At 41.8% G+C, this 13,643-nt stretch overlaps 1 protein-coding gene across 1 annotated transcript in view; it reads right to left on the reverse strand.

Moving 5' to 3' along the window:
- Positions 1–13: 13 nt before the first annotated feature.
- The window catches only part of nat16 (N-acetyltransferase 16), a 35,130-nt gene continuing 21,500 nt past the window's right edge, over positions 14–13,643 (reverse strand). Inside the window, exon 5 of the mRNA XM_020649299.3 lies at positions 14–13,416. Coding sequence (XP_020504955.1) covers positions 13,188–13,416 — 229 coding nt within the window. The 3' untranslated portion in view covers positions 14–13,187. The remainder of the gene's footprint in view (positions 13,417–13,643) is intronic.

The following is a 13,643-nucleotide window of genomic DNA, read 5'->3' on the forward strand; positions in this document are numbered from 1 at the left end:
ACAACAATCCAAAGCTTTTCTTACATCTTTATTATTTCATGTACACACAGTAAATTCAGACTTTAAATATGAACGAATGATCAACTGGAATATTTCATCCTGCTTTCTAATCCCGTCTCTGAGAGGCGTCACTTACCCCTGATGCTGTTAACCTAACAGGTGAGAACAGGTGAGTCTCTGGTCCTGGGACTGACAGGTGTTCAGGTGTGTCAGCAGGAAATCACATCACTCACATACACAGATTTAACCACAACAACGCTGCAGCAACAATCAGTGAAGGAACAACATCATGATGAACAGTTACACCTGGACGTCTACCTGACAGATCAAACCCATGATGACTCAGTCCTGCAGGGGGCAGCAGCAGGCTCCAATCAGTGACACATACTCACCATGCAGGCTGAAAAATAAGAGTTATAATCATCAGAGTTCAGTCATGTGGCTCCTCATGATAGAGATGACCTAACACCTTTGACTTAAGGTCGTCAATATGTCTTATACTCTGATAGTCTCTGAAACCACGTGTTTTAAAATGAGATCATCTCTGTTTTTAATAAGCGATCGAATCAAATCAGCTCTTTATTTCTAACCCTACAGCAAGAGAAAGAACGGAGCAAAGACGGTCCGTTCAGACTCAGGTCAGTGACGGGTCTGACGTCCTGTTGGCGTGGAAACATTAGAGTGTCAGGGTCGTTTGTTTTTGGACCCTTCAATGTAAAGATCACTAAATTATAAAGGAGCACAGAAACACCTTAAAGAGTTTTAAACCCCTTCAGATAAATATCGCTGCAGGACAGAGGCCTCCTGATTTTTCAGTCTTTAAAGGTCCAATCTTCATTTGTGCTTTCAGTCGTACAAGTATTTGATTTTAAAGCTAATTACTAGCATCAGAGGCTAATGTGAAACCAGCTCATCCGGTGGGTTGGTAGGTTTGTTTAAATAATCAGCTGACTTCGGCTGAAGACCTGGTCAGGGTCTGGCTCTGACTTTGTTGAAGCCTTACATGATAGTTTGGGTGTCTAAGGAGCCGTCTTTGGAGATTTTCTGGCCCATCCAGCCGGTAGGAGACCAATAGGAAGACCCAGGCCTCTAAAGAGGGATTATGTAAACCGTCTGTTCTTGGTTTGTCTCTCCAAGAGGAGGAAGGAGAGAGAGACGTCTGTCTACGCTGCTTCACCTGTTTCCACCACAAAGTTAGTTATCACCTCAGATCTAAGAAATCTGCTCACAAGTTCAAGTCAATCAAGACCGAGCGACCTACAGACTCAGGGACATGCAGACCGAGGGAACTGCAGACTCAGGGACATGCAGACCGTGGGACCTGCAGACTCAGGGACCTGCAGACCGAGGGACCTGTGGACTCAGGCACCTGCAGACTGAGCGACCTGCAGACTCAGGGACCTGCAGACCGAGGGACCTGCAGACCAAGCGACCTGCAGACTCTTCTAAATACTGCAGCGCTGTTTCCGCCAACTCTCAGCAGACACTCATTTCTTCACTCTAACTGGCTGTTAGCGCCCCCTGTTGGTGAGTTAGACTCTTTTTACAATGAGGCCGATCTACAGAGATAGACACGATTGTTACTCAATGACTGAATAATGGATCATTGAAATACAAACAACAGCGACGCTCAGAGACGCAGTTTGCTCTGCAGCGCAGTTAGAGGAACATTTAACCCTTTAGAGTGTTTTGCGACTTTATGATTCATTTTCAGGTTCAAAAGCTGCTCAATGAATCAGGTGGATAAAAGTATCAGAACACACCTCAATGATCTCACAGCCAGGTCAGCTGTCACCCTGTCTTTATGCTAAGCTAGGCTTAGCATTTACATACCCTCAAGGTTTTCCTTTAAAGGAGTAGGTCGACCTTTGGTAAAGTAAAGCTGTGAACCCGCTCCCTGCGACCATGTTTGACCTGTGACATCTTAATCATAAATGTGTATTTAGCTAAAGTTAGCCTAGCTTAGCATAAAGACTGGAATAAGGGGAGCAAGCAGGTGGACTGACTCCATCATAATTTTGTCCCTTTTTTCCCTCTGTGTCTGAAGTATACTTTAACTTAAACATTTTTTATTCCTGGTGATTTAAAGAGACAGTCTGTTATTTTAATGACTGATAGAAACATAAAATACTGATGCTTTAAAAACTATTTCATGAAACAGGTGTGTAGGAGAGAGATGATAACTTCAAACACTGCAGACAAACTCCTGCACACCTTGTAGATCACATAAAAACATGGGCAATGTTAAGGTACACTGTAAATGTTTCCTGTGTGTTTGTGCGATTTAGACAAGAGTGTCGAATATTTTAGAAAATTAAAAACAGAACTGATCCAACATTGGGTGCCTATGACTTCTGTTTGTTTGATGCCATGGTATCCACCGAGAGATATTGATATCAGCTGATTTGAACCAGTTTCACGCTAAAGGTTAAGATTCTGTTGTCATGACTACTCTGCTGTAAAAACATCTTGAGACACAGACATCACCACGACATGAATGAAACGTAAAGTGTCAAAAAGAAAACTTAACATTTCTATAAACGCTTGAAAATAATGTGAAAGAAAACACAGACTCGTCACTTGTCTTTACTTAAAATACAACAAATGAGGAAAGTTTGTTCATGGTCCCCCTAGTGGAGGTCCAAGGCATTACCAATCAAGCCATGATAAAGCAATCACTACAAATGAAGCACATAGAAGGATTTCATGTACAGATAGAGGTTTGCATATTAAAATAAAGTTCTCTTTGAAGCGGACACACTTCTATCATCACACTACTCCAGCAGTGCATCTGATGTATAGTTTACAGGTTACAACATTAGTCTCTAAAGTCTCTACAGCTGGAGGTTAATGGAACCAAAAGGACAATATTTCCCTCCGAAATGTTAGAAGGTCTCACACAATGGAATGAATTCACAGAAAGTCAACTATTATCTAAATGTCACTTTTTCACTCTTAGCTTAACCAACTCAAACCTGCATTAGTCCTTCAAACAGCTGATTTTACCTGTTACTGTGTTCATGGTCTGAATGTGAATCTCATGTGAGAACCAAAGATCTTCTCTGTATTCTGCTGGGCCATCTGCTCCACAGACGCTACAGATGCTTCACGAGCTGCTCTACAGACGCTAGCTGCTCTACAGACGCTAGCTGCTCTACAGACGCTAGCTGCTCTACAGGTGCTTCATGAGCTGCTCTACAGATGCTAGCTGCTCTACAGACGCTTCATGAGCTGATCTACAGACGCTAGCTGCTCTACAGATGCTTCATAAGCTGCTCTACAGATGCTCCATGAGCTGCTCTACAGACGCTAGCTGCTCTACCGACGCATCATGAGCTGCTCTACAGATGCTAGCTGCTCTACAGACGCTTCATGAGCTGCTCCACAGACGCTAGCTGCTCTACAGATGCTCCACGAGCCGCTCTACAGACTCTAGCCGCTCTACAGATGCTTCTGGAGCTGCTCTACAGATGCTAGCGGCTCTACAGATGCTTCTGGAGCTGCTCTACAGATGCTTCTGGAGCTGCTCTACAGATGCTCCATGAGCTGCTCTACAGACGCTAGCTGCTCTACAGATGCTCCATGAGCTGCTCTACAGATGCTAGCTGCTCTACAGACGCTTCATGAGCTGCTCTACACATGCTAGCTGCTCTACAGACACTTCAGGAGCCGCTCTACAGACGCGAGCCGCTCTACAGATGCTTCATGAGCTGCTCTACAGACGCTAGCTGCTCTACAGACGCTTCATGAGCTGCTCTACAGATGCTAGCTGCTCTACAGATGATTCATGAGCTGCTCTACAGACGCTCCGTGGGTTACTTGTTTGTTGACATCAACAATATTTAGAGGCTACTCTGCAGTAAGGTTGTCAAAATGTCTGATGATGTGATGCCTTTTTGATACCACATGTTTTAAAACGATACAATTGGTGAGTGTAATGATTGATGTACTTAAAAAAATGACATCTATGCCATAAGATAGAAGCAAAGGAGAGGAACGTATCCATTCGAAATAACAACTACACCAAATGTTTCCATTAACTCATGGTTAAGTAGTAGTTAGTTCCTCTAATTTGATCCCCATCTATTCCTTAGTCACTCCAACTTGTTTCCATTAACTAATGGTTAGTTGCCAATGTTGAGTTGTAATTTAAACACTGTGCTGGAGTTTACCTGCAAACAGGAAATGATCCAATGTTTGGTGTCTATGACAACAGTTTTAGTTACTGTGGTATCAAACAGGTATGAATATGGTTTGATTTGATCGATTATCAAAGTTTTTAAATCTGGTGTTTTGTGACAACCCTACTTCACGGCAGATGGGAGTGTTCCTATTATTGCCAAAGACAACTAAAGTGCTTGCGGCTTTAACCACTAACTGAATGGCTTTTAAAAACATCGTCCATTGAACAATGAACATGACATGAGCTGTGGCGTCTGCAGCACAATGTGGGGTTAGCATTTTATCACCAGTATACCAAGTATACAGTCATCACATGTTTAAACAAAGTGCTTGAAGTTACCATAAGAACTCAGGTCAGTATCAAAGTCCAGCACAGAACACTTATTGGTGCTGTTGGGCTCAAAAGAAAAGAATACAATGATGAGTTTTCTCTGTAGGCAGTGACTCAAAGAATAACTCTGAAATGTTTGTTCAATGAATCTGAAGCTAATTAACTAGCAGAATGGAGCAGTACTGATATTTGGCACTTCTTTAAGCTTCTCACTCGCACACAATGCATCCAGTGAAGACAGAATAAAATGCATATAATCCAGAGAATGACTGAACATACCGTCATGTCAGCAGCTCTCTGCAAAGACATCACAGCATTTATGGCTAAAGACATATTTTCCCTGATTAATGGAGTCTGGGGCATTTCTGGGCTAACTGTTAGCATCTTTACATCCAACCTGATTCTGCTCATCATAGCACTAGACCATGTGATGTACCTGCTGGTGATGTTATCTGTAGGGTATCATAAACCCTGCATCAATAGAGAATGGTCTCCACCTTGATTCAGTGTAACTAAAAGCCTTGTGAATGGTGAATGCATCATTTATCAATGCTTTAAAAATCAGCAGTAATCCATGGAGAACTCTGTAGGCTCTGAGAGACTCATCACTTATATATTTAATGTCTTAATTAACCATTTACCTGTTCAACACCTCTACAGTCCAGGTGAATTAAATCTGAGGTTTTTATCATCTAAGGATCCCCGTTCTCTCCTGAGACCTCGTGAGGTTCCTGAACCTCGGAAAAGGATTCTATTATTCATTATTTTAACTCAAGCACACGTTTCGTTTCAAAGACTTGATTTGTTACTCTGCAACTGAGCAGAGAAACTTCTAAAGCTCGAGTTAAACTTTTACTAAAATTGTAACATCTCTGAAGACTGAGACAGAGAAAAGCTCGACCTCCAATTACGTGAGAAATGAGAAGGACAGAGTGTATTCCAGCACTTGTTTTCTAATCTGTACCGAGGCCTCCAAGGCTCAGGGAAGACAAGTTGAAAAGCCTATCTGCATCTATGCCCAATAAAACCGTGCCCACAGATTTATAATCCACGCCCACAGATTTATAATCCATGCCCACAGATTTATAATCCATGCCCACAGATTAATAATCCACGCCCACAGATTTATAAACTGTGCCCACAGATTTATAATCCACACCCACAGATGTATAAACTGCGCACACAGATTTATAAACTGTGCACAAAGATTTATAAACCATGCCTTAAGATTTATAAACCGTGCACAGATTTATAAACCGTGCCTTAAGATTTATAAACCGTGCACACAGGTTTATAAACTGTGCAAACAGATTTATAAACTGTGCACACAGGTTTATAAACCGTGCACACAAATGTATAAACCATGCACACAGATTTATAACCCGTGCCCACAGATTTATAAACCCTGCACACAGATTTATAAACCGTGCACACAGATTTATATATATATTTTTAAATTTCTTTCCTGAGCCTTCAGGGTTCGGTAAATACGTCATTAAGCATCTTTAGTTATTAATAAATTGGGTTTAATACTTCTCGACCGTTACAGAAAATACCCAAAGAGTGTGCTTAAGAGTTACGTCAGAAAAATATATTATTCTGAAAGTTAAAAAAAACGAATAAATTGGATATCTCTTAACCTAAATTATAGATAAATACATTGATAACTCAACGATAGTAAACAGTGACATGACTAATATTAGATCATTGGTTCTTCATGTTTGCAGTTGTATTAAACTTGAGATAAATGAACGTCATCAAATGTTGGATTGATCTCAATCTGCAGAACTCAGAGGCAGAAAGTTAAACACTTCTTATAAGGAATGATCATCATTTATGAAGCATGTACTCGTGTCTCTAATGAACTACGTCCGTCATTAACGAAGAAAGACAGAAACAAAGAGCCTCCTGAAAACATCCCAAAGATGCTTTCTCTCACACGTGGTGATGATGACTGGGTCGACTGGACACAACTCTTTGATCAAAACTGAACATCATTTTTTAAAATCGTTGAACTTGTCCTGATCCGTAAAGTTTCGTAAGAGTTCACAGAGGAATTATTGTCAACAGGTGAACCTCTTATTCCCAGAGGAGAAAATAATATCTGATGAATGTAAACTTATTTTCTGTTCGCCCACGGAATGAACCGTTAGCCAAACCAAAGGAGCGTTCTTTTTAGGATAATTAGGAAGAACTTAGGGAGGGTTAAAACTGACGAGCTGGTACGTTAAAAATCTCCAAACACGACCTTAGAGGTATAATATGTGACAATAAGACAATCATAAAGCAGGTACCAAATATTATCTGTGTAAATATATATCATGGAGTCAAACTCCCTCTCGGTTTGTTGTTCTCAGCTCAGTGTTCACACTGACGGGGGCGGAGCTTCCTACTGTTTATTTATGTTTCACTCAGGATCAGACATGTTTCAGACATGTTGAAACCTGTCTATAACCGTGAGCCCTGAAACCACGTGGGGGGAAGAGAGAAGGCCCCGCCCACTCAGGGAAGCTGTATCGAGAGCTGTTGGAGTTCCGTTATAAGAATTAATTTCACGGAGAAACATCAGACTTTACAAACCGAAGAAAATACTTTTTTAGTCTTTGGGCCACAGATCTGAACGGAGATCAGTCGTAGAAACGACGGCACTAAGGGAGGAACGGTGAGAGAGAGTTGGTGGAGGAGGGGAGGCAGTGTGCTGAGGGATAGCTTTGTTTTGATTTGGGAGACTGGAGCTGAAGTTTGCCATCTACTGTTAGAGTCACATATTACACCTTTAAGGCCTCTGTCTGCTGCCGACAAAGAGATTTTTTAACTTTTAGAAGGTAATGTTCTGATGGTCGGATGGTGAGCGATTTCTGTGTTTCTGTGAATGATCACATCCAGACTACAAGCAAAAGACACAGAACCCTTTGGACTGACCCAAAGGACGCCATGTTAGACTATGTAACTGAACACTTGAAGCTTTAGACAGTTTGTAGAGAAAATTAGTAAATCTCAGGCAGACTAAACCCCCCCCACCCCCCCCCCCCCACCCCCACACATCAGACAAAGTAAAAATGTCCATTTATTTTGCCCCTGTAATGAGGGTCATACACTAACAGGCGAGGGTTAGCATGCTGTCATGATGCTGGAAGTGAGGTGGCAGCAGTGTGCATGTAGTGAACACTGGAAAGAGAAAGTTTTATTGTTTTTTTTTAAATTGAGGTGATCAGTTAACAAGTTGTCAAAGATAAATTCACGTTTGGTTTCTTCTGAATGAGGCTCTCATATGAACAACAAGTCTTCATTCAGGAATCACAGAAACTGTTCAGGACTGACCGTCGAGTATTTACATGGATTACAGAATATAATGAAAAGACAACAAAGAGAGAGACAATAAATTCATGTGTGAAGGTGTGTAGGGAGGGGTTAAGACGGTGTAAAGCTAACAGAAGGAACATATCGCACTAACAGATTGATCTAACTTTTAGTGTGTGTGTGTTTGGAGCGTGAGACGGGCTGCATATGAACGTCTCTGCATCACTTTATGAACATGTTGAAATCTTTGCCCTTTTATTCTTCACATTCAAACAGAAGGCCGTTCAGCACAGGGGTTAACATCAGTATTACTTTTAGTTTCAAACTCTATGAGGTCTCATAAACGTTGTTTTTTCGTGATCCCAAAATCAAACTAACCAAACTTCTCTCGTACCACAAAGACGAGCGGCAAGTCAAAGTCTGCCCTGACTGAAGGTGTTGAATCGCTCATCCCAAGGTGGGACTGATTAGCTGCCACAAAGAAACCTGAGTTCTACCACCTTCTGTTCTTCTGTTTGAGGATGACATGTAAAGCTGGTTGGAGCCATCTGTATGTTTTTAACAAGCTGTCTTCACGAGGAGGGACCTGAAGTCTCACAGAGGATCAACCAGTCAGTCTATATTCCAACCTTCAACTCCTGCAACACGAGACCTTCCTCACTTTCAGTATCTCCGGCAAGTAGAAGGATTATTTTAAGGAAGGGCATCTCGAGTGGACGACAGACTGGACACTAGACTGGACCTACAAGGCCAACTTTTCTTCATAGAATGAGGAACTCAGAACCATTGCTCCTACACGTCCGCAGCTGGTTCCCAGTAAGTGTTTCCAAATGACTAGTGGACAGGTATAATGTAAGAAACTCTCAGAAAACAGTCAAAATCAAGCACAATTAATTTAAAATTATCTCCAGCCTTCAGTCCTCCCTGCAGGTGAACGTCCACGTCTGAGCTGAATGTGGTTACTTATCACTATATCCCGGTTTTACCTGACACAGCAGACATACAACTTTATCTTTATTTTAAGGATCTAAATACTGACAGACCACTCCATTCATCCTCTGCGCTGGTTGACATCCAGCAGCAGAACCTGAGGAGAAGCCCCGTTGGTCTGAGGCTACAGCCCCGGCTAGTGGCGGAAGGCTGCATTACAGCTTGTGCACAACATTTGACCAGCATCGATGGCCAATATATAAAAATATCAATAATCTTGTGCTGATCATCTGGGGTGATGTCAATGTTTAACTGTTTAGTCAGCCAGTCACGCACATCCCTCATCTGAATGGGACTAACATGACTACATGTTTTAGGAAACAGGATGTGAGATAAGAATATTCAGGAGCATACTGTCAGCAAAGGTTACTGGCTCCATTCTGTCACTTTAGGCTCTGTTATCGAGGCCACTTAATCCTCTGGATTTATCAATGTGACACATCCATTAGGGGTGCAGAAATGCCAAATTTTCTCGAATCGATTACTCTTCCCTTTGTTAAAGCGAGTACTCGAGTAATCGTTTTGTAGTTCTTCTTTTTTCTGTGATTCTTTTCCTCCACGGGAGGCCCTGCCCCCAACTATGACGCGATGCCGACTGTATCTATTGATTAATTTTGAATCTTTGGGATTTTAATAATTGTTAGTAATAGTATTGTATTGTATTGTATTAACGTTCAAATTAGGAAATTTCTTACTTCAACAGACAGCAAACCTCAAATAAAAATTCACACATGCATATCTTATGACCGTTTTAACACTTTATTATAATTAGAGTAGTGAGTGTGGCGAGCGGACATCAGACATCAATGTGCACTCATCGCACGTTGAAGCTGTTTTGACAGCAACATTCTGTTAACAAAGACTACAGTCTGCAGTGTAGAGCGCACTTTACTCTAGTAAATTAAGTTACAATAGAACAGGTGAACAATTTAAATGTTTCATCTTTCTCCTCTGTGCGTTTGTTTGGGACTTTTTGTTCATTGTGAATTCATAAAGGGGTAAATTAAAGGGATATTTGTGTTAGGGTAGCAGCATACGGATCAACAACGGACGCGTTTCAGCACAGAGCCTTTATCAGCGCTTTGTTTGTCATCTATTTTCTTTTTGCGCTCGTGCACCTTAAGTTTTATTTCTGTTTGAATGTGCTCCTTTTTTTCTGTTTTGAATTAGGCCTATCCCATAACCCACAATACAACAAGAAACATTTACAAAAATGTGGACTACAAAACGATTATCGATTACATTTTTTTTGTAACCGATTATTATTTAATGAACGATCGTTTGCACCCCTAACGTCCATGGACACTGAGGACTAAACGGTCAGGGTCTGAGCGGGGTGTCCCATCAGAGATCCTCGTGTATGTGCTATCTGATCAGGATCCTTTTGAGGGTTTCTGAGCATGTCCAGCTTTGATTAAACTGGGACAAAGGAGAGTTCTGAGGAATATCTGCCTCTTTAAATAGGGATCTCTTAGGATCACCCAGGACTAGTGGAGGATGGTGCAAAGGAGAAATCTGATTGGTCTACCAGGCTTAACTTGCTGCTTATGGACCAGGGTCAATCTTAGACCAGCTAACACGAGTCCCTCTTCTATACACATAAGGACTCCGAGATCACGAGAAAACAAAGTGAGACCAACAGTTACTCCCAGAGTGTCAGGCCTTCCATATCATCCCTGCACTGCTGGCAGCAAATCAAAGGGCAGCAGTTTGAGTGACAAGTGATTTTCTTTGGTTAAAAACAAAGATTTGTTAAACTCCCTGCAACATGGTGACCACTATACGGCCGGTCTAAAGTAGAATCTAATCATTCATTCATGTTTGTCCCTTAATCTGACTCCTGGTTTAACTTTTCTCAGAAAACAGGCCCAGTCATCGTCACACTCTACAGGATTGCATACCAGAGGAAGAAGGTGTTTCAAAGTCCAGATAAACGCTGGTCAAGGCCACTGGGAGGTAATAAGGTTCTATATGAACCACAAAGTTTCCCCCAAAAAGATTTGTGTCTGGCTCAGCCCACCGGCTCTAAGATAAACCCTCTAAATCTGCATTTAAAGGGACATCTAGGGGGTCAGAGGAACATGACGTAGACGTTCTACAGACATCTTTTTAACGCCACAAGGGCAAACAGTCGCTAAAGAACATCTAGCCCTGTGTTCAGGCCTCATGTGAAGGTTTAATATTTGATAATTATCTTTGTGAATTAGGGTTGAACTTTAGTTAGAGGCTTAAGAACGTGTCGTTATGAATACGTCACTGTCTGGTTTTGTGCTTACGGCCTTGGATCATGAGGGTTACACCGCTAACAGCTTTGGGAGGTCAATGCTTTGCACTGAATGCTGATGTCAGCATGCTAACATGCTAACAATGACAGTTATCATGAGTTGTTTACTGTGTTTCTTATGTTATCACACATGAGGATGGAGGCTGCTGCAGGTATGTGGTGAACTTTTGGTGATGATTCTTAATGATGAGTGGGAGTATTTACTGGTTCATCCTGCAGGAACAGGAATGTGAAATGAACTTTAGGGCCGATCTGTGTTTGACTGTACAGCTGATATCCTCAGATCTGAACCTGCTGGTGGCCATTTAAAAAAGTCAGAATCATCATCGTCACAATGATTCGTCCTCTGAATGAAAGTGGGATCCAATCAATCCAGTGATCAGGGCAAAGTGTTGGAAACATGCGAACCAACATTCAAGAGCCCTGAAGGTAGCATGGCTAAAACGAAGCTGGACTTTCATTGATATTAGTCGAAGGGTTGAAGTCAGTTAGTGATGTTAACTGGTTTCAGTGTCACTAACTGAAGTTGAATAAAGAGGGGAAAGATTCCTCTGCAAAGAGGAAGTCTCTTTTGGAAGAAGTTTTTTTGTGGGTTTGTCGAGTCGATGGTGAGGAGCGCTGAGGCAGAATAATACTTAACCAAATAAAGTGCTGTGTTGGAGCTGTCCTGATTGTAATGAACAAGCACAAGTCATGCAGAAATGAGGACTGTCTTTGGCCCGCCATGTTATTATCAACATCCTGCAGACATGTCTAGACGACTGGTTAGCTCAAACACTGCTGTCACTTCTCGGAGTACTGCTCTAGTATTCTCACGCTGTTTATCAGAACGTTTGCTTTAGGGGTTTGATGACATAACAGCTAATCATTCTTCTTCTCATGTAGCTGAAAGCAAACTGCACATGTCAAATTTCTATCCAAGCATCAGCGTTTCGTTTGACCTCTTGCTATCAATCTAAAAAGGTTAGCTTAGAGTTCGCTCACAGCTTCAGGAGTTCCTCCTTCATGTTAGCATCTTATTGCAGCATTAGAAGTCAAAATATTAAATTAGTAACATATATATATATACATTAAAAGATCAGAATAAAAAAGACAAAAGCTAAGACGTAAGCTCGACTATGATGAAGGATAAACTGTCGGTCTTCGGACCGAGCATGTTCGATTCACTAACGCGCTTTGTTTGTTGTTCTGCAGAGATCATCTGCGTTGCTATGGTAACACTTGTTCATTTGACCGATGTGATCTGTCAATAATCCCTCGTTGATCCTGAACTATTCCTTTTTATTGTAGACACAACCTGTGTGTGGAGTTTCCATAAAGTGCCTTCAGAGTTGTGCAGATTTAGTAACCCAACCAAGCCTGTGAATATATTAAGATTCAAGTTCATATTTACAGAACAGAGATCCAATGTTGGAGACGCTGAAAGAACTGAAGTGTTTGCATGTTTGCTGTTTTAGGGTTTTAGGTTACATCACTGCTACCGGTGTGAGAAAGCTTCCCCCAGTTCATCACTCGTGTCAGGCTACGCCTCTACATGTCAATCCAAATACAACCAGTGGACATAAGATCATCAAAGACAGCCGTCGTCATGGTGACATGTAAGATCATCACAGACAGCTGTCGTCATGGTGACATGTAAGATCATCAATGACAGCCGTCGTCCTGGTGACGCGTGACAGCAAAAAATTAACCTTTGGGGTTTTTAGTGTTGCAAAGGTTTGAACCATTAAGACCTCCATTAAGAGTGGTTGTCATAGCGATATCTCAATCATTGATGGATTTTGGAGTAGGCCTGAAAACGAAATGGTATACGATGTGAATCCTTTAAAATAAACATATTTGTCACAGACCTTTTGAAGATGCTGTGTTGATGGTTTCATGTCCACTTCCTGTATTTGTTTGTGTGTTTGGATTCAAACTTTCTGCATTGTAAAGTGATTTTGTTCCCCACATGTTGTTTGCTTGGTTTTTATCTCCTCAGTGCAGACGGCTGTATGTTTGTTTCTGTGTGTAATGAGTTGTGTCCGTTCCTGGTTGTGTAGACCCTTGTCATCGTTCTGGCTCCTTCATCTTGTCCTCACTTCCATCCTCCTTCAGTAACTAGACCACATCCGACTCCACCACGCACTGCTCGGTGTACTCCTTCACCAGCTCCACCCTCAGGGTGTTGGTGCAGAAATCGGCCATGGGCTTCCAGAGCGGTGGGTCCACGAACATCTGGCACATCACATAACCCTTCAGGGTGGTGGTATGGCACTGCAGATGGCACAAGATCTGCTGCCGAGCCAGATCCAGGTCTTTACCGAACATGTCGATGTTCAGGTAATACCTGGAGATGCAAAAGATGCATTAGAAGTGATTTCAACAGGATGGAACTGGCTTTTTTTCTTTAGTACCTCTCAATAGAATTAAAAATGGACACAGGGCTTTCCCGCAGGTCACTCCCCACTCTCTCTCTCCCAGACTTCCCACTCTATCCACTGTCCTCTCTAAATCAAGGCCAAAGCCCCAAAATAAATCTGTTCTGCTTCTGTAACCATGTCCATTTCTTTTTTG

The sequence above is a fragment of the Labrus bergylta genome, chromosome 22, assembly GCF_963930695.1.
Source record: "Labrus bergylta chromosome 22, fLabBer1.1, whole genome shotgun sequence".
Classification (NCBI taxonomy): domain Eukaryota; kingdom Metazoa; phylum Chordata; class Actinopteri; order Labriformes; family Labridae; genus Labrus; species Labrus bergylta.